Here is a 19,460-nt window from a genome sequence, read left to right as displayed (position 1 = left end):
AGGACCTGTGGTGAACAAAAGCTCGAGTGTTTCCATTCTACACACACCCACCTGTTTTCAAAGGTTTGTGCATTACAATCTAGGGAATCAAAGTCCACATGGAGGTCATTGGTTAACTCCAATAATGTAATCACTCTAACAAAAGTGCCAGTGTTTTTTAAAAATTGAGTAAATCTGCCCCAGATTTAAAGCTGATCATCTCACCCGAATTGCAATAAAACTTCTTTTGTAATATGGGATTACGATAAACAATATAACATTGGGAAAATAAAATTAGACAAACAAGAAATTAGAAAGAACGAATCCTTGGGAACTTTGCAAATTGCCATCATAACTGATACTGTATTAATAAGAATTGGACATGGTCACCTAAAGCAATGTGCTTTAGTTATAGGAAGAAATGGTATAGGGTACAAAATGAAGTTAAATTCATCGACTTTCATATGCACCCTCAAATTCATCGACTTCCATATGCGCCCTCCAAAAGCTTCACAGCTGGTCCATAAACTGTTTGGCAGCGTTGCTCAAAAGAGTACACAAGGCGTGAAACTACCTCCTTGAAAAACATATTTGCAACCTGTTTACAAAATTTAGAGTGACTCAATTTGATTGCAGCTCAATATTGAATTGCAACAGGAAAATTCAAACAAGAAAGCTTCTATTCTAGTTTTTTCAATAGCTAGTTTAGAAGGAACTAATCAATTATAATCCAACATGTAGGCAATTATCCAAACAGTAGCTGTAGGCCTGCGTCCTAATATCTCATAGGAACAATAATCAAACATTCAGCAGCTGAAAAAGAACTGAGATAAAATTTTGAATATACTAGATTTACATTGTCAACATAGCCATACATGAAGATACAGTTTGCTGGACATACAAGAGTTTCATAGATACAAATTTTCATGGCATTATTTATATAATAATGTGTTACCCTGTCAAATGTAAAAATTTCCTTAAATGCACTGAAATTATAATTTACGAACCATTACATAAGCCACAAACTTCAATACCATTGCCCGAGGTGAAAGTCAAAGATGTTTAAATGCACAATTTTTGTGCAACCGCTCCATTAAAATTATGTAACTTGAAAGGCTAGGCACTCAGGTTTCCACCTAGCCCAGTTTAGTTGCAAGTCAGTCCGGAAAAATGCAGACATGTATGTCATGTTGCAGGACCCGATGCCTATGTGGGATTGCCCCTTAGGTTGGGAATTATGATTCAGCTAAGTCTTTACTGTTTTCAAAACCAGCAGAACTCGACCTTTAAGCTTCTCATAGCTCAAAATTTACTACATTGGTGCTCAGTGCACAATGGCATTTCACCCTTTTAATAGGCTACATTTGGGGAAAATTGATATTGCAGAAATTTTTAGGTCTTGAGATGTAAATCTTCTAGTCAAAAAATGTTGTAAATGTGAAAACAGATGCATGAAAATGTAAGAAGCACACAAACAAAAATGGAGATAGGGAAAATTCAAGCCTCCAGAATCCAAACAGAGGATGCCATTGGTTAGCTTTACATGTAGGGGGTTTTGCAAAGAATACTGTTGAGATATAACACCCAGGAAGTAAAGAATCTCTCTATAACAGTTACCAAAAACAAATGGTTGTACAAAACTCCAGGATCTTCCAAGTATGTCGTATGTCTATTTCTGGATTTTTCACCGTGTGAGGAATTTAGAATTGTCCAACGTTTCGGGTGGACACACCACACATCATCAGGGACAGATGCGATATCCAGAAATAGGCATACAACATGAACACGAGCTGTGGAAACAAACACACACATCTTCCAAGTAGTTTTTCACTCCTGTCTGTTAGTCCTTCCAATTAGTTATTACTTCCTTTCTGTTAGTCCAACGAGCATACATAATATGCTTTATTGGTTATGATTTAATGCAAAGCCCAACAATTTGTCTGCATCTAATGAGCACGTGACCAGTCCCATGTAGTTACAACAGGAAATTGTGGCCTCCAGAATCATTAATCACCTTTAATAAGATGGAATTCAATTTTATTATTACATTGTGCCTAAAAATATTGATCGTAATAGTCCTAGTTTGCCATCGAGAAGAAACAGTGAAGAAATACATGTGATAAGTGCATAATCTATTGTAACTGGAAGTTAGAAACATATCAAACAAGGATTAGTGGAAAATTCAAAAGACACATAACATACTTGCCGATAAAGAGGAGATCGAAATTGGAAGTCCACAAAAAAATGAATATCACAAGTTCCCCTGATCGGACCATCATTGAATTCCCATATGTTTATCAAGTAATCAAAAAGACTGCTTTCTGACACAGTAGTCTGCAATAGACAACAATACAAAATTAGCAAACCACACCACAAATATATGCAAAATTATAAACAGAAATAAAATCCTTTAAAAATTTTAATGTAGACTCAGATGGAGGAATCCAAAGCCATATTCTCAACCTGTCTCCATTTTCATATAACGCATCCCATGATATTAGTTTAACATTGAAAGACAGACATCGAATATATCAGTGTCCCTTGAAGCATCATCTAAATAATAAAAAAGCATCTTATCTGATAATTGCTTCTTATGATTTCTTCCATTATAATCTTTCTTTCATTTGCATTCATCACAAAGCAATTACACAGAAGATCTCAACAGTAGAAACATAAATGACAATAGAGACAGCCAAATACAAGAGACACAAGCTTTTACCCTGGGGAAACCCAGCAACCTTTTCTTTAGAGAAATTTATTAGTTCAACAAGAGACACACCTACTCCTTCTAGTCATTCACAAGATCAAACTGACCATGAAAGAAAGCTTGGTCAAACCTGGTCCAACTCCTTCCTAGTCAAGTCAAACATTTCCTCATTGAACTTGGTCTGGTCTGCTTAGCTACGGCAGAATTCCGGCCTCCTTCACCCATAATTTTGGTCCTGTAGCTCTTTTTCTATCTCAGAAAATTGGTCTTTCTTTGTCTCAGAGTTTCGACCTTCTTAGCCACAGAATTTCGTCCTTCCATCCTTCAAAGATTTGTCCTTCTCTTTATCAGAATAGTACCTCAAATACGTCCTTGTTCTGCCTCAAATACGTCCAAAATTCTTGCCACAGGTTCGACTTGATTTCTGCCATAGAAGGTCTGAATTAATTCCACAGAAGAGAACCAAATTGTGTCAAATGTGGGAGGACGAGCGTCCTTACAGAGCCTTCTGCCTTGCCGAATGGGCGCCATCATGACTGGGCTGACTTGACTAGGAGGAGGGCCGACCTGGCTATTTTGGAGCCAATAAATTCAAATATTAAAAATTCAATTTTCTCTTTTAGGAACCGACATGAAGAACAAGTCTTAGAATTTTATCTTTTGACAATCACATGAAGAACATGTTTAACAAATACACCGATGACTCAAATATTAATTATGAATATCAACAATAGCTACAAAATTCAACAACCACTACTTTAGTGGAGTTTTGGGAAGATGAGTATCAGAGACATGTGGGCACCAATTTCCTGGGGAAGGAATGGGGGATGCAAAAAGCATATAAAAACTAATAAATTATCTTAAAAGATCGAAAAATATATATTGAAATTAATTTTCACATATATAAAATTTATAACAATCAAACTAAAATAAAATGCATGCAGGCATTAAATTAAATTATTAGGATATTAGAAATAGAGTACCATAAATTATAATGAACAATTGACTTTCTCATTAGTAGTATAAATGAAAGTAAAGTGAGATGTAGAATTCATCCATACAAGTTCAACTCATATAGACAAAAATAATTCATATAATAACATTAGGTGTCTATAAAACTAAAATAGTGCAAGTTACAAAATACATGTATATCAGGTGACTAAAATAATTCACAGAACATGTGCTCTCTCCTCTTGCTAAAAGGGATATTGAAAAATCTTGGGCTTAACTACGTAGCCTCATCCCATCATCAATATCTGTGACACCCTTAACATCCACATTCCAACAAATACCACAGTCTTCTTGGTCCTAACCAGTACCACAGTCTTCTTGTTTCTAGATTAAAGCATATGTGCACATAATAGCAACGTCTCCACACTCTTTGAGGCAAACATGTTCCTCTTAAAAAGTGGATGAAATAGTAAAGTGGACCAAATCCACTCAGTGGGAAACAAGTTAGAAACCTATGGTAGCAATCCAATGGCAAGCTGATAAATCTCTAGAACACCAATACCATGCAAGAACCAACTTCCCCAGTCTTCTAGACTAACCATGTTCCTCTTAACAAAGTAAATATTGTAAGTGGGTCAATTCCTCTCAGTAGATGCCGAATTGGCAGCTTGTGATAGCTATCTGGTGGCTAGATAACAAATCTCTAGAGCTCCATCTCCATGCGCCCCCCATCAAGCTATTGTTCCTCGCCTCTTCTATGTTGAAGAAATGACTATGCTTGACAAGATAAAGAATTGTTGTTGTATTATCCTCACCTCCTATGGAGTATAAATCTTGAGATGCCTTTTCTGAACCCCTCATTCACCTTAGAATTATCTATAAGTGGCAATCTCCGCAACCTCTCCAAACTCCATTTATGGAAGTAGCAACCTCCCCAACCCCTCCAAACCCCATTTCTGGGTAAATTCAATGTGGCCATGTGGAGAAGGGTATTCAACTCATTCCTCCTATTCTATATAATGAACTCATTTTGTTCAAATAAAAGTAGTGTAGGGATTCTCCAACAAATAATGGCAGTTGATTTTCCTTAGCATACCATCGACAACAACATAATTTTGAAATTTTCTCAATCATTTCCACTGTAGGCATTGTGAACTCAACATTTTATTTGAGTTGTACCCACTAGCCATCATTCAAGATCACTTGCTTCACAGTTTTCCTTTGATTTGTCTTTGATTCCACATACCTAGGCCAATCACTACTAACCACTACAGACTGTAAGACCTCCTACACTTCAATCTACCTTGTAGAATAATAAAGTGTGTTGCATATCATGTAACAATAAGAAATAGAAATTGCTTTGTATGTATTGCTAAGGAGGTATGGTTGTTAAAATGGAATTTTTGTTGATTTTTCAAGTATCCTCTAAACTGATAATTACTTCTTATGATTTCTTCTTAGGTTAATTCTTTCATGCCAGAGGGTATCAACAGTAGAACAAAATGCCAGTAGGATCATAAAGAGACAGCCACACAAGAACACAAAAATTTACCCTGGGAAAACCCACATGGGGGAAAAACCCAGCAACATTTTCCTTAGAGAAATTCTTCAGTTCAACAAGAGACACACCTAGATCATCTAGTCAACCATATGGTCAAATTGACCAACAAAGAAACTTGGTCAAACCTGGTCCAACTCCTTCCTAGTCAAGTCAACCATCTGCCCAAGAGACTCGATCTGGTATGCCTGCTAGAGCCGAATTACAGCCTTCTTCTGCACCCAAAGTTTCGATCCTGCAACTCGTCCTTCTGCACCCAAAGACTCAGTCCTGCAACTTGGTTATACTTCAGAAGTTCAGACCTGCAACTTGTCCTTCTGCACCCAAAGTCTCAGTCCTGCAGCTCGTCCTTCTTTACCAAAGATACATCCTTCTTCTTCAACAGAAATTGTGCCTCAGATAAGCTTCTTTTCAGCCTCAGATCTGTCTCCTTCTTAATCTCAGATTTGACTTCTTATTTAGCCTCAGAAGGTCCAAGTTCCTTGCTTAATGAGGAGGTTGAATGGCACATATATATAGTGATCATGCTAGCCGAATGGTTGCCTCTACACTGGGGCCGACTTGGCTTCTTTGGAGCCAAAAATTCAAATTTTCTCTTTTAAAGAACCAACATGAAGAACATGTCATCTATTTTCTGTTTTGACAGGGTCATGAAAAACATGACTTATTTATTATTTCAAATACTTCAATAGTTAAAATATTAATTATGAAGACCGACCATAGCTACAAAAATTCAACACTCCCTCTTAGCTAGGGAGGTATTCATAATGACTATCTAGATGCTCTCATGTTGACAAATTTCTCTAAGAAAATGTTATAACAAATCCAATTACCATAATCTAGTCAACAATTGTGACACATGGTAAAACAAGTTACCATAATCTGGTCAACAACTGTGACACATGGTAAATCAATAGCATCAATCAATTACCATAATCTGGTCAAACAATTTTGACACATGGTAAGTCAACAGCATCAACAAGTTACCATAATTCCGGTTGGTACCTCTGACCTATGGTATATTCTCACCATAATCCTGGTTGGTACTCCTGACACATGGTACATCATTTAGCATCAACTAGACACATGGTCTACAGACTAGTCTTGATTCACCATCATTCCAGTCAATATCTTTGACACATGGTAAGGCCACACTCTATCTGAGTAATTCAAAGCTTGATGCTAAACGAGACTAATGCTCCAGGACCATTCTGCCTAATTCGGGTCAACATACTTGACACAAGAAGAATGATTGTCCTCTATTGAACCATTTTCTCTAGTTTGAGTCAATATACTTGACACAGGAAGAATGTCAGACTTCAGCCCATGATGTTATCTTAACAACACTCCCTCTCACTGAGATAGGCACTCTCAACAAGTCCAAGCTTGTCCCTGAATTGTATGGACCTCATCCTAAGATTGAGCTTTGTTAGCAATCTGCTTGAAGCCACAACGCTTCCTTTTGTGCCATGTCTCGATGTTAGATCTCACTGTGCTTCGACTTGTGATCATGGTTGTCCCCTACACCTGATCAAGACAATCCTGCAAGTAGTCTTTGAAGCCATACTGCTTCTCAACTTGCCAATCCAACTGCAATTATACTCGGTTTCTGCAATACTGAGTGCAACAGATGTTTGCTTCTTGCTCATCCAAGAAATCATAATGGAGCTTGAACTTAAGCAATATCTTGATGAACTCTTTCTGTCTTCTGCACTCTCTTCCCAAATTGAATTCATGAATCCCTATAGCTATACTTCACTGTTTGAGACATATCTCAAACCATAACTGATTATATCATAATTGTATCATGTTGGTACTTCAACACATGTTGAGCCACAGGAGCCAAATGCCTTGGCTCAACGATAAACTAATTGACTTCCTTTTCTTGGAACCAATCCAACTGCAATTATACTCGGCTTCTGCAATCCTGAGTGCAACAGATGTTTGCTTCTTGCTCATCCAAGAAATCATAATGGAGCTTGAACTTAAGCAATATCCTGATGAACTCTTTCTGTCTTCTGCACTCTCTTCACAAATTGAATTCGTGAATCCCTATAGCTATACTTCACTATTTGAGACATATCTCAAACCATAACTGATTATATCATAATTGTATCATGTTGGTACTTCAACACATGTTGAGCCACATGCCTTGGCTCAACCATAAACTGATTGACTTCCTTTTCTTGGAACCATCACTAAGGCTACTTTTCTGGTTACCTTAATTGGGTGTTCTTTCTGAAACAGCTTATGCTTTGGCAACCTTGGTTGTTCCCTCTGCCACTATTGCCTTCCAGGATATTAACTAACTAGTTAGACAATGTCAATGACAATCCATCATCTTGAACTCAGAGGTCAATTCCCTCTAAAGCTAAAGCAAAGCTTTTTGACTGCTCCCTTTCTTACAAAAGCAATTCTTTCTGACACAGTTGCTCCCTCTAACACAAGTCCTTCTACTTTTGTCAGATCATATAATAAGATCAACCAAGACTCATCAGATATTTATCCATCCAAGAATATCAAGCCTAACATGTTTGCTTGTGATCGTACAAAGCCTTCTTCAATCATGAGACTTCTTCCCATATACCACCAAGCCTTCTATGTACACTTCTTCCTCTTCAATTACTTCATTGAGAAAAACGGTCTCTGCATCCACCTGGTGCAATTTCAAGGCAATGATAATAGTTCTAACAGAAGTGTACCTTAGGACTAGAGAAAATGTCTCGTCGTGATCCTCTCCCCCTTTTGGAGAGAACCTTCTATATTCTCAACTCTCGCTTTGTACTTGCCTATACTGCCAAGTGTTGCATGCTAGACCTTGTGGATAGATTTGGAAGTCATCATTGACTTCTATTCGGCACAATTAGAGTATACGTCAAATTTGTTGATTTAACTGCTCCCTTTGAGCTCGAATCTCATCTAGTACAATATCTCTCAACACAAATCACAATTTTGGGAAATTCCTCTTGTCGCACACTTTGCTTCATTCTTCCACTTCTTCCATATGTTGCTAGAGCCTTTGCAGTGTTTACTATGTATCTGCAATCCTCACTAGGAGGCCACGAAAGAATAGTTACAACCAAGCAAAGGATACAAGGACAAGAAACTAACTAATAATAGAATAACAACAATAATAATCACAAAAGAGAGATATACAATACTTATCTTTTGAGAATTATCGGGAAATGTCAACTCCTTGACCTTAGCCTTCTTGCATTCATCTTGCAACTTTATCATCCTCGTTCTCATGATCAGCATGATGTCATTCCTTCCTTGCTAGAGTTAGGGTTTCTTCTTTCAGCGAAAATGTTAATCTAGGTCTAGTCCTAGGGTTTTGTTCATAAACCCTAAGACTTTCTTATCCAATCACTTTTAGCCAGCTAGGGTTTTCAAACCCTAGAGTCGATATGTTTTTTACACATGAAATGAACTCCATCATTGTCATCAATCAATCAAAGGATGTTTCGTCCAATGATTATCTTTGATTTCTCCAAACCAAGTAATTTGGTTTCCTCACAATCAGGCAATGTTTTGTCCTTAGAGGCTTGATATTCATATCATTGTGCAAAAAAGAATAAACTTCATCATTAACAAAATAAATCTCAACACTTAAATTCCCATAACAGTAGATGCAAGATTTTCCACAGTAGTATATATGACATTAAATCTTTGCAACAATAGATCCGTTTAAGAACTTCAATCTAATTTGTTTATGTTCTTGACCTGCTAAGAGAGCTTTTAAACTTGAAGAGGGACTCTGCCTCTTTTTCACTTGATATCAGTGTGTGCTTTCTTCAAAGGCATGACAGAGATCATTTTCCTTTCTTGCCTTGATGTGCAAGGAATATATTTCGAGACTGAGCATCAATAATATCATTCTTCAAATATCATATCAGCAATCATATGCAATGTGGGGTTCATGACATATCTTGCTTCTAAATATGCATCATCTCAAAAGAGCACAGGTTCGATCACACTTCAACCTTTCAGTACATGAGTAAAGGTCACATATTTCCCTTATGTGTCTAAGTCTTGCTTTGAGCCACAATTTGAACTGTCATAGCTTCTTTAAATATCAATATGGCATTCATGCTACAGCTTAGAGTGTATCTCATCAATAAATTTGTAAGGTGAAGAAACTTCTTCGTAACTGCCCTCAATGAATTCTTCAAGGATTTCTCATCAACAAATCATACATAGTCCTATGATCTGAATGAATAACAGCGCACAGTCCCATCTACTTTCTCATGAAAAACTACTTTGATACATGTCTAAAGGGTAGATCACAGTGAACAGTCTTATTCAGATTTTTTTTTCATGACCAATCTTGATACAGACTTTTATCAAGCATATGGATGATCAATTCCTCTGGATGCAATCTACAAAATTTTTGATCTAAATGAAATCACTGTCTAGTTGCGATCTAAAAGAGATCACTTTAGATAAATACATACCTTTCATTCCAAGCATTAGGATGCAGACTTTTAATTTCGCTGATTTCTTTCCACGTTTAACTCTTCACTATAGTGTGCTTGCATGGAAACAAAGTTATGCTTGCTTGGAGGTCACAACAGGTCTTCAACAATTCAACCTTGCCATTTATGCTAAAGCGTTAGTTTTGATAGCCATATCAGGTGCACAAGGGATGTATTTGTTGGTTTATCTTCTCAAACTTCATAGAGACTTAGACTCACAATTACATCAACATATTTTATTAGTCAAATATGAGACCTGATTATACAAGAAGGAAACCCAAACAAGTTGTAAGCTGACCTTAGATATTTCAGATTCTTTGAGGTCATTTATGAGACCTTTCGGCCTTTTACCATTTGTCCTGAGCTCTTCGATCTTTTTGTAACAAAAACTGAGGCAACCTTGGCCTTTTGAAATAGTTGTCTGAGGGTGCTTCGTTTAGTTTTTGAGGCTCTCGGTCCTCTGTAATTCTCTGAGGTAACTTCGGCCCTACTGCAATACGAACTGAGGTTTAGATTATGATCACGTCAGGACAAGACAAGCTCATGTTTCATGACTTCTCTTTGATGAACAGGGTATGGTTCAATAATACATAAACGAATTGTAGACTGCCTTTTCATTGGCTGAGGCATCTCTTGGTTACAGTCTGTGATTTTCCTGAGGCTCCTGTAACAGGATCTGAGACTATTTGGCCTTCTGAACTTAGATTGAGGTATCCTTTTCTGAGATTAATTTCGGCTCCCTTGCAATAGACCCTGCAGCCTTTTCAATCCTCTATGACAATTCTGAAGCTCCCTCGGTCTACTGGAACAGACTGAGGTCTTCTTCGGCCCTCTAACACAGATGCAATCATGAGCTCAAATAGATCTTGAATTTGAACTTAGATGAGCAACAAGGCAGACTAATTATTTTCATCCTCCTTACACTCAGAATGGAACTAGAAGATTCTAGGGCTAATGACAAAATAAACCCTAGAGAATACCTTGAAGTAGATTGCTTCTTTTAGGGCTACTCTTGAACTTAGCTCTAATTCCATGTTGATTTTTCAAGTATCCTCTAAACTGATAATTACTTCTTATGATTTCTTCTTAGGTTAATTCTTTCATGCATTCTTATTCATCATAAAGCAATTACACAGAGGATAACAATAGTAGAACAAAATGCCAGTAGAGCTTCATAAAGAGACAACCACACAAGAACACCAAAATTTACCCTGGGAAAACCCACATGGGGGAAAAACCCAACAACCTTTTCCTTAGAGAAATTCTTCAGTTCAACAAGAGACAAACCTAGATCATCTGGTCAACCATATGGTCAAACTGACCAACAAAGAGGCTTAGTCAGACCTGGTCCAACTCCTTCCTAGTCAAGTCAACCATCCACCCAAGAGACTCGGTCTGGTCTACCTGCCAGAGCCAAAATTTGGCCTTCTTCTACACCCAATGTTTCGGTCCTGCAACTTGTCCTTCTGCACCCAAAGTCTCGGTTCTGCAACTTGGTTATACTTCAAAAGTTCAGACCTGCAACTCGTCCTTCTGCACCCAAAGTCTTGGTCCTGCAACTTGGTTATACCTCAGAAGTTCGGTCCTACAACTCGTCCTTCTTTACCAGAGATACGTCCTTCTTCTTCAACAGAAATTGTGCCTCAGATAAGCTTATTTTCAGCCTCAGATCCATCTCCTTCTTAACCTCAGATTTGACTTCTTATTTAGCCTCAGAAGGTTCGAGTTCCTTGCTTGATGAGGAGGTCGAATGGCACATATATATAGTGGTCATGCTAACCAAATGGGTGCCTCTACACTGGGACCGACTTGGCTTCTTTGGAGCCAAAAATTCAAATTTTCTCTTTTAAAGAACCGTCATGAAAAACATGTCATCTATTTTCTCTTTTGACAAGGTCATGAAGAACATGCCTTATTTATTATTTCAAATACATCAATAGTTAAAATATTAATTATGAAGACCGAGCATAGCTACAAAAATTCAACAGTTTTGTCTCCCTCTCAATTGTATCAGTGCATAAAATACACGAGATCATGTTGATGTGCTTTTAAGGCATTATTAAGCACATGCACACAAGGGGTCCAATACGTCTGCATGTATCTACTCTAAATCAACAACTCATCACTATGCTAAATAGGGTGGAGTCTATGAAAAACTACACAACATTGGACAGTCCAGCCTCCTCTATGGAATCCCACAAAATCTCAAACTAGAAAGATATGTCCTCTACCTTTGTTGTACAATGATCTAGCTTCAAGAAGTATAGTGTCACCCTTCAAATTGTATGTGCAGTTTGAGACAGTCTTTCGAGCAGTACAATGATGATGTGTATTCTTCTGAACATAGTATTTCATGTCTATGGAGTAGTTCTGATTTCAGCCTAGGAGGTGGTGCTACAAATCTGCTTGGTCATTCCTGTTGAGAAAGAATTCAAAGGTTCATTTAGCAAAAAGGAACTCCTATTATTAAAATGCCAACGTGAGAAGCTTCTAGCAGCTAAACAAGGATGGTTGATGAGGTGCAGAGCATGTTGTTTTCATGTAGAGAAGGTATAGGAGGAAGATATGTTCGTGCCAGGAATTGAATCCTGTGGCTTGTTGACAATTATATGAACGGCCATGCTATTACCCCTAACCATCCTGACATTCATTATTGCTATTTTGCTACATGTAGATATGCTGCTAGTGATGTTAAAAGGTCAACCAGACTTGAGTAATGTTCAGAAAATAGCTCTTCCATGCCTTCTAATAATGAGCATAACAGATTCGGCATAAAATGTTACTTGAATTCTAGGTTTAGTAGCAAGTGCTGTTGAAGCCTCGAGGCATTGTCATTGAAAATGAGGAAAAGTATAAGCAAAGTCATGATGTTTCTTTCTGAACAGCCACCTTGAAACACAAGAATTTGCAAGGTAGGAAGGTTAATTTGCGGTTGTTTACGAGCAAATATGAAAAGAGAATTCTTACTCATAAAAATGAATTGGATCCAAAACTATTGATTTAAAAACCTCTTTTTGAGTGCAAAACTTGAAGAAAAGTTTGCAGCTCAAGAGATTTGATTCCTTGCGACACTTGGTAGATCCAAAGTTAAGATGGATCTATGTTGATTTTATATCAGTTTAGGCATGTGAATGTCCTTCAAAAGTCAAATGTATTTGCATATGGGTGCTAAGAATATTAAAATGTCAGTTCTTTTAATCAAAAACTTCACAATCCCGTGTTTGGTTATGAGTCATCAAAAGCTTCAGTTATGCCCCAAGTTGAAGGCTCTAGTGTAGGTGAAGGGGGTTCTTCTAGTGACATAAATATAATGAAAAAGAGGATCTTTAAATCAATAATAATAGAAAACTATAATGTGCAAACCAAGGAAGATGTAGAGGATGTAACTAGGGTGTATTATGTGGCTAATGGCATTGCTTCCAATGCCACCCATTCTTCTTAAGGCTTCTTATATTGAGATGTTTAGTTGACCCCATATTTGTACCCCCAAGTGACCACAAACTAAGGACCCTGATACTTGATGGAGAGGTGGCCAAGACGTAGAAGATGGTGCAAATTTTAGGCAAACTTAGGTAAGGACCTTACCCCATTATGACGTGATGGACTATGATAGATGGGGATCACCGAATTCACCTAGGAAGGGTGCTGAATCATCAAACCATTTCTGAATCACCATTTTGGGAAGAAAAAAGAAATTGAAACGTTTCCTTCTACAAACAAATATTTTGGAACCATTCCTAGCAAACTAAAATAGTTTGGCATGTGATGGATTTGTTTCCAAGAAGACAAAATGAATACTTTGTCAAAAAATGCCAATAAGAATGTATAAAAACAAAGCCACATGGTAAAATGAAGGGCTATGATGAGAAATAGGATGGGTGAGGGGCTCACAACCACAGGAAGTAAACCTACACTCTATAAAACCAAAGCCTCCACAACAACATTTTTCACTTCCATTTGCGAACTGTGAGAGGTCGAAACCTCAGAGCACTGATAGGCAATTGGAGAGCATTAGCACAGTCACAGAGACAACATAGAAAGAAACATTTGGCACAGAAGCACTCTCATTTCGTGAGTTTGGAATGCATCATCATAGAAATCTTCTTCTTCAGGCAGAAAACCCTCCTTTGTATGATTATGATTATAATTTATGAACCTATGATGTAATTTCCCAGTGCTAATTTTGACATATCTGAAACGAAATACTGAAATTAGAATTTAAAAAATTATATATACATATATATTTGTTTATGTAGCGACTGTATATTTCTGTTAACAGTTTTATAGTTTATTATTCAGAAACCAGAAATCTTAACTCAGAAATTTTGTTTATGTATGATTCTATAACTGATGTATCCAAAGCTTGAATATAAAATCACTCTATGAATGATGAATTTAAAAATAGTGTAATATCTAATTTTTATGTTTTTTTCAAAATTTTCTCTTTTTTTTAATATATATGTTAAATATAAATTAGAAGAAAATGTACAGTTAGGGTGCCAATTCCGCAATCCTAATTTCAGGACAGTTGCCACACCCACACTCGAATCTTCTGCCAATTCCATTGCACCCATGTTTCATTAACTTTGGTCATAATGCATTTGAAACAACCAAAAGAGAGGACAGATTAACCATTACCTGGTAGGAACCTTTTTGCTTTCTTCTAATATATCAGAATGCATTTGGAACAACCAAATGGCAAATACTAACTAAGATTTTTAGTAGAAGACGAAGGATTCAACAATGTTTTTGAAAAAAGATTAATGAAATTAGGATAGGGAGCAGATCAGAGTGAGCCGAAACTGTATTAAATGAAGCTTTTAGGTAATTTTCAAAATGATAGAAGATCAAAACCATCTTGATGTTATAGCAAAAAGATGATACCTTGAAACTCTCCAATAGGTATTGTGAATTCCATAAGGGTTCAACATATATCTTCACAAAAAGAATATCATGGTTGAAAGAAAAGACATAGTGAAAGAATAAAAAAGTGTTGGGAAAGAATGAAAGGGATTGAGGTTAACATCAACATATTGCAATTATAATCAAATTAGAAGGTACTATATAAAATTAAGAACAACATCCCAAGGAAAAGGCATTCAACAGTTCAAGATAACATGCAAACTATATGAGGCTACAACAATATGTAAAATGGTCAAAAGTTGAAAGTGGGAAAAATTGCCAGATTTGAACTGTTAGCAAGACACCAGAAAGCTAAACGTCTGTAACAGCCCCACAAATTAGTCTCACACCATTTGAAAAAACAAACTTAAGTAAATTTTTAAAAGTAGGTTGAAAGATACATATAAAAGAATAAAAGATACAATGCTGGGTCTTAAGAGTAGGGAGAGGTTAAATGAAATAAGATTGATACCTTTATATACCTGGGCTTCTTCAGTTCAACGTGAGACATGTACCGCTCAACAAGGAACTTAAAGCCTATTTCGAGTTCCGCATCAAATGCTTCATCATTCTTACGTCGTAAAATGACTGATCTTTGACACCAAGGAACAAAATCCTCATACAAGTCAACAGCTGCTACAACTGCAAACAATTGTTCCGGGGAGTACCTGAACAATTTCTTTGTGGTTAGTTTGATTTTCTTTGTTTGAAATGGAAGGAAATTAAAATCTATATACGTGACCATAACAATAAACAAAACTAGTCTAAAGCAATGAGACTAAAGGAAATCCATTTCAGTTGCTAGGCCATCTGGCAAAAGGCATGATAAATAAAATACAAAATAACTATGACTAAGAATAACGACCAGTTCCAAATTCTTGATCAATGAAAACACGTTATATTTAAGGCAATATCCATTTCACATAAGATGCTATCAGGCAATTATGTTGAAATCACAGAGACTAAATTTGACTGTATTTGACTTTAATTTCAGCTTATTTAAAACTATGTTACTGGATCCATCTATGAAAGAGCCAGAATCTGCATTTCCACAGTTCTGGGTCCAGATCCAACAGGCTCCATCTTGGACCCACTCAAGATCTTGAAACACTAACTTAAGTTTTACTTATAAAATAGGCCCTCCCCATTCTAAAACACACAAATCTGAGTCTTTCATAGCAATCTGAATTCTTGAGTTTGTGTGAGTTATTTGGAGCAAGATATGTTTGGAGATTTGAAATTTCTACATTTATGTGTTTCTCTTCTCACAAAATACGTGTGTGAGTGTTGCTTCCCCATATCTCAATTCTAACTTATAAAAAGAATCCAGCAGACCCTTATCTGGACATGTGTCTGTTTCCATGCAACTTTGATCTAAAACTATTTCCGATATTTTATTTGGAAATATGAAGTCCATGCAAAATAGACCGAAGTGAAATAGTATGCATACATGGTTGCATGGGAACTGCTCCCCAGTAGGGGAGAGAGCCTGTTTCCAGGAGCTATGAGGCTGAAGAAAAATGTTCCAAAAATCCTAGCAGCAGCTCTAGGAGTGACAAGAACATTCTGGAAACTCCCAGACCAAGCCCGCACCATTCCCAAGGACGCATTCCCTACCAGTCTGTGTCAGAGCTCCCATGATCTCATGCACACACTGTACAGCTGAGAATTCACCACTTCTTTCCTACTGTCCTGACACCATTGCAAACAATCTTTGGTTTTTGTCTGCCATCATCCTCACCCTGGTAATGCTAAATGCTTGACCTGAACCAAATAAGTGACCAGTCACATTGAACACTTGGCTAGATACAAATGTTATTAATTTTTCTTTAGAACATTCCCATTCTCTTTTCTGGCTGTGCTTCGCCGTCCCTTTCAACATGGTTCTCCCATCTGCTATTTCTTTACATGTGCCTTCAATAAGTGTTTTTCTTCTGTGGGCTGTTACAATTTTTCTGTCACAACTTTACTCTATGTTGTCGCCCGGATTGTATAGGCACCGCGACAACGCTCAGGGCAGGGGATGTCACTCTGATCCCCACCCACTCCATTCTAGTTGTCTCCCAACAGCAGGCTATGGGAGGTAGTCCGATTGAATGAGAAGGAAAACAAGTTGGAAACCAACTTGTTTAAGAGACACAGATGAGTGGCCTATCCAACTGGTTGAATTTAAACAAAGTTATTAATTCGATTAGATTTTGGAGTATGAGGCCAATGCCTTAATGGAATCACAAATTCTTGCTTATAGTAAATTGGAACCAAATGACCGGATGGACACGCGCTGCTTGAGATGATTGACTAACCTAAATGATGTGAAAACCCTATGACCTACGTGTGATGCAGAGATCTTGGTTATTTTTTGTTAAATACCTAATCTAAATGTAACCTTCCCTTAGCTATTTTGAAGTTGGGCTCCAAGGTAGGTTATGGGAAGGAGGCCAACAAGAAGCAGGCTAGGGCCTGATTAACGATACATTTTGTTGTGCTCCTATCACCCGATGCCTCCGGCGCTGCAGAGACTGTGGCTCTGACAACTGCAAGGTCACCGTGTTAACCACCGAAGAGTTGCCAAGGCCCCTCAAGCTAAGTGAGAAGGGTTGCCCTATGTTTCTATCAACCTAGCTTATGCTAGGAGGTAAATTATTAGTGCAATCTAGACTTAGTATGCTAAATGCAATATGATGAGTGAAATTTATCTTGGATTAAGATTGTGTAAGTTACTTAAGTACCTTTTGTGAATTAGCTTTAAAGCAAGAGTACTCAACAATATTTAGATACAATCTTAAGAAAGATAAATGTTGAATGATACAAGTGTAAACTTCAACAATATTCCACAAGATGCCAAATAACCAATGAACTTAAAATGCCAAATGTTTAAGATAAACACATCAAGATGCCAAGATTCTTATGATTATGACAATTATCCAATGATTTCCGCCAATTAGATACACAAATGAAACAAGTTATTTCAATACCACTTGAATTGGGGAGACTTGGGAACAATTTATTAAACCAAAGATTTGAAATGTGCTTATAGAGTGAACTTATTGGATGTGAATTTTCAAACTTTGTAGCATATAAACTCACAAGAAAACACAATGTAAATACTAGGAACAAGCAACAAACATACAGAGCTACGAAAACACTTGTGCACTTTATGTTCCAATGACCCGTAAATGACAATTATGACAGCAGTAAAATATTTTATAACAGCAGTGAGTAAATTAGCTTAGATGCCAAATTTGAAGTGCATATACTTGCCCAATGTGATGAAAAGAAACCCAACTATTAAGTACACTTAACCAACTTAAGAATTTGGATGGATTAGTCTTTCAAAAATGAAATTTACCACTGTTATATCAGACTTATTATGCAAAAATATCAGTTACCAAAACTTCAAGATTCATGCCAATCTATGATTGCCCAACTTATGCAATTTATTCCTTAATATGTCAAGCAACTTCTAAGATGAATTTCAAGGCAAATTAGGATGTTTTTATCACTGCTATGAGTTAATTTGTTTGCTGAAATGAAACAGTGAGGAGACAAGGGTTAGGAGATCAAACCCTTAGGCCTTAGGCCTTGAAGTCTATTAGCCCAACTTGTGCAAAATTTTGTCCAATGACTTGATACCTGAAACACAAGCTTTAGGCCAATTTTCTCTGCAAAATACACCCACAATTAGTCTAGAAAAATTTCAGAGATAAGCATATGTCAATTTAGGGCCAAGAGAGGGCAAGAGAGAGGCCAAAATGAGGGGAAAAGGCCTCAATAGGCTTGCAGCTAGGGCAAACGGCCTAATAGGCCTTACGGCAAGCCAAAAGAGGTTGTCATTGGGTTTAGGAGCGGCCTAAAGGCCCTCAAGGGGCTGCAGCCTAGGGTTTTAAGGCCCTAAGGCCTGCGGCACCATTGGGAGGGCTCAAAAGAGGCAGCCGCAAGCCCTTTGAGGGCTGTGGCTGAAGGAAGAGAGGGGACAGAGGGGAGCGGAGGCCGAGGGAGAGGGAGCAGAGGGAGAGGAGGCCGAGGGGAGCTGGACAGAGGGCCGAGGAGGGGACAGAGGGTCTGCGGCAGGCCTAGGAGGGTCGAAGTGGAGGCCGCAGAGCCTTTTGGGCCTGGGGCTAGTGTAAGGAAGGGAAATCGCAACCCCTAAGGGTCACAGCTAGCCTTGGGAGGGCTAGAAACCAAGACGTTGGAGGTTGGAGAGGTGACACTGGGGGGTTTGGAGGAGAAAACCGGGGCTAGGACTCCTGAAAACCTTGAAACCCCTGCTCAAAAAAAAATTATGCTTCAGCTCTTTGATTTTACTGAAAATTCTTCTATGGAAACCCTGCAAAAAATTCTAAGAGGCTAGATCTTACCCTCAACGGCCTAGATCTAGCTCCTCTTCCACTTGATTCCTTGATCCAACGTGCAAAAATAAAATTACAACACCCAAACCCCAAATATATACAAAATAAATCTAAAAACCCCAACCCAAGTTAGAAAAATAATTTACAATTAAAATTACAAAATTATTTACAAATTATACAAGGGTTTTTTAGATAGATTTTGAGAAAATAATTTTATAATATTTTTTCCTTGAAAGAATGGCTAAAATGCTTCAGAAAAATTATGTTCACTATAGCCCTAGCGAAGATTCAATCCACCATATAAAAACTAAGGATCCAAGCAAAGTAACCCTTGCCCACAGTCTGTGAACTTGGAGACCAAGGATTGAGTACCTGCAAACACTATGTATTATCTCAAAATAATAATATAAAGCACCACATAGGAAGCCCATAGTCAATACATACCACAGATCAATGAACAAGAACACCTCGAGTTGCACCCCAAAGCCTTTTATTATAGTGGAAAAATAGTTCCCAACAGGACAATAGTTTACAAAATG

The 19,460-nt window shown here is 37.5% G+C and overlaps 1 protein-coding gene across 1 annotated transcript in view; it reads right to left on the bottom strand.

The window, feature by feature from the left end:
* Positions 1-209: 209 nt before the first annotated feature.
* Positions 210-19,460, bottom strand: part of LOC149182123 (uncharacterized) — a 58,161-nt gene continuing 38,910 nt past the window's right edge. The window contains exons 2-4 of the mRNA XM_089416769.1: positions 15,045-15,240; positions 2,182-2,313; positions 210-577 (exon numbers count right to left, since the gene is read on the bottom strand). Of these exons, the coding sequence (XP_089272895.1) occupies positions 458-577; positions 2,182-2,313; positions 15,045-15,240 (448 nt within the window). The 3' untranslated portion in view covers positions 210-457. The remainder of the gene's footprint in view (positions 578-2,181; positions 2,314-15,044; positions 15,241-19,460) is intronic.

Source organism: Pinus tabuliformis, chromosome 3_2 (assembly GCF_031772625.1).
Source record: "Pinus tabuliformis cultivar Carrire ecotype Pingquan chromosome 3_2, CPIR1, whole genome shotgun sequence".
NCBI classification, from domain to species: Eukaryota; Viridiplantae; Streptophyta; class Pinopsida; order Pinales; family Pinaceae; genus Pinus; species Pinus tabuliformis.
The sequence above is the reverse complement of the archived record's forward strand: the minus strand, read 5'-3'. Positions and strand labels throughout refer to the sequence as shown.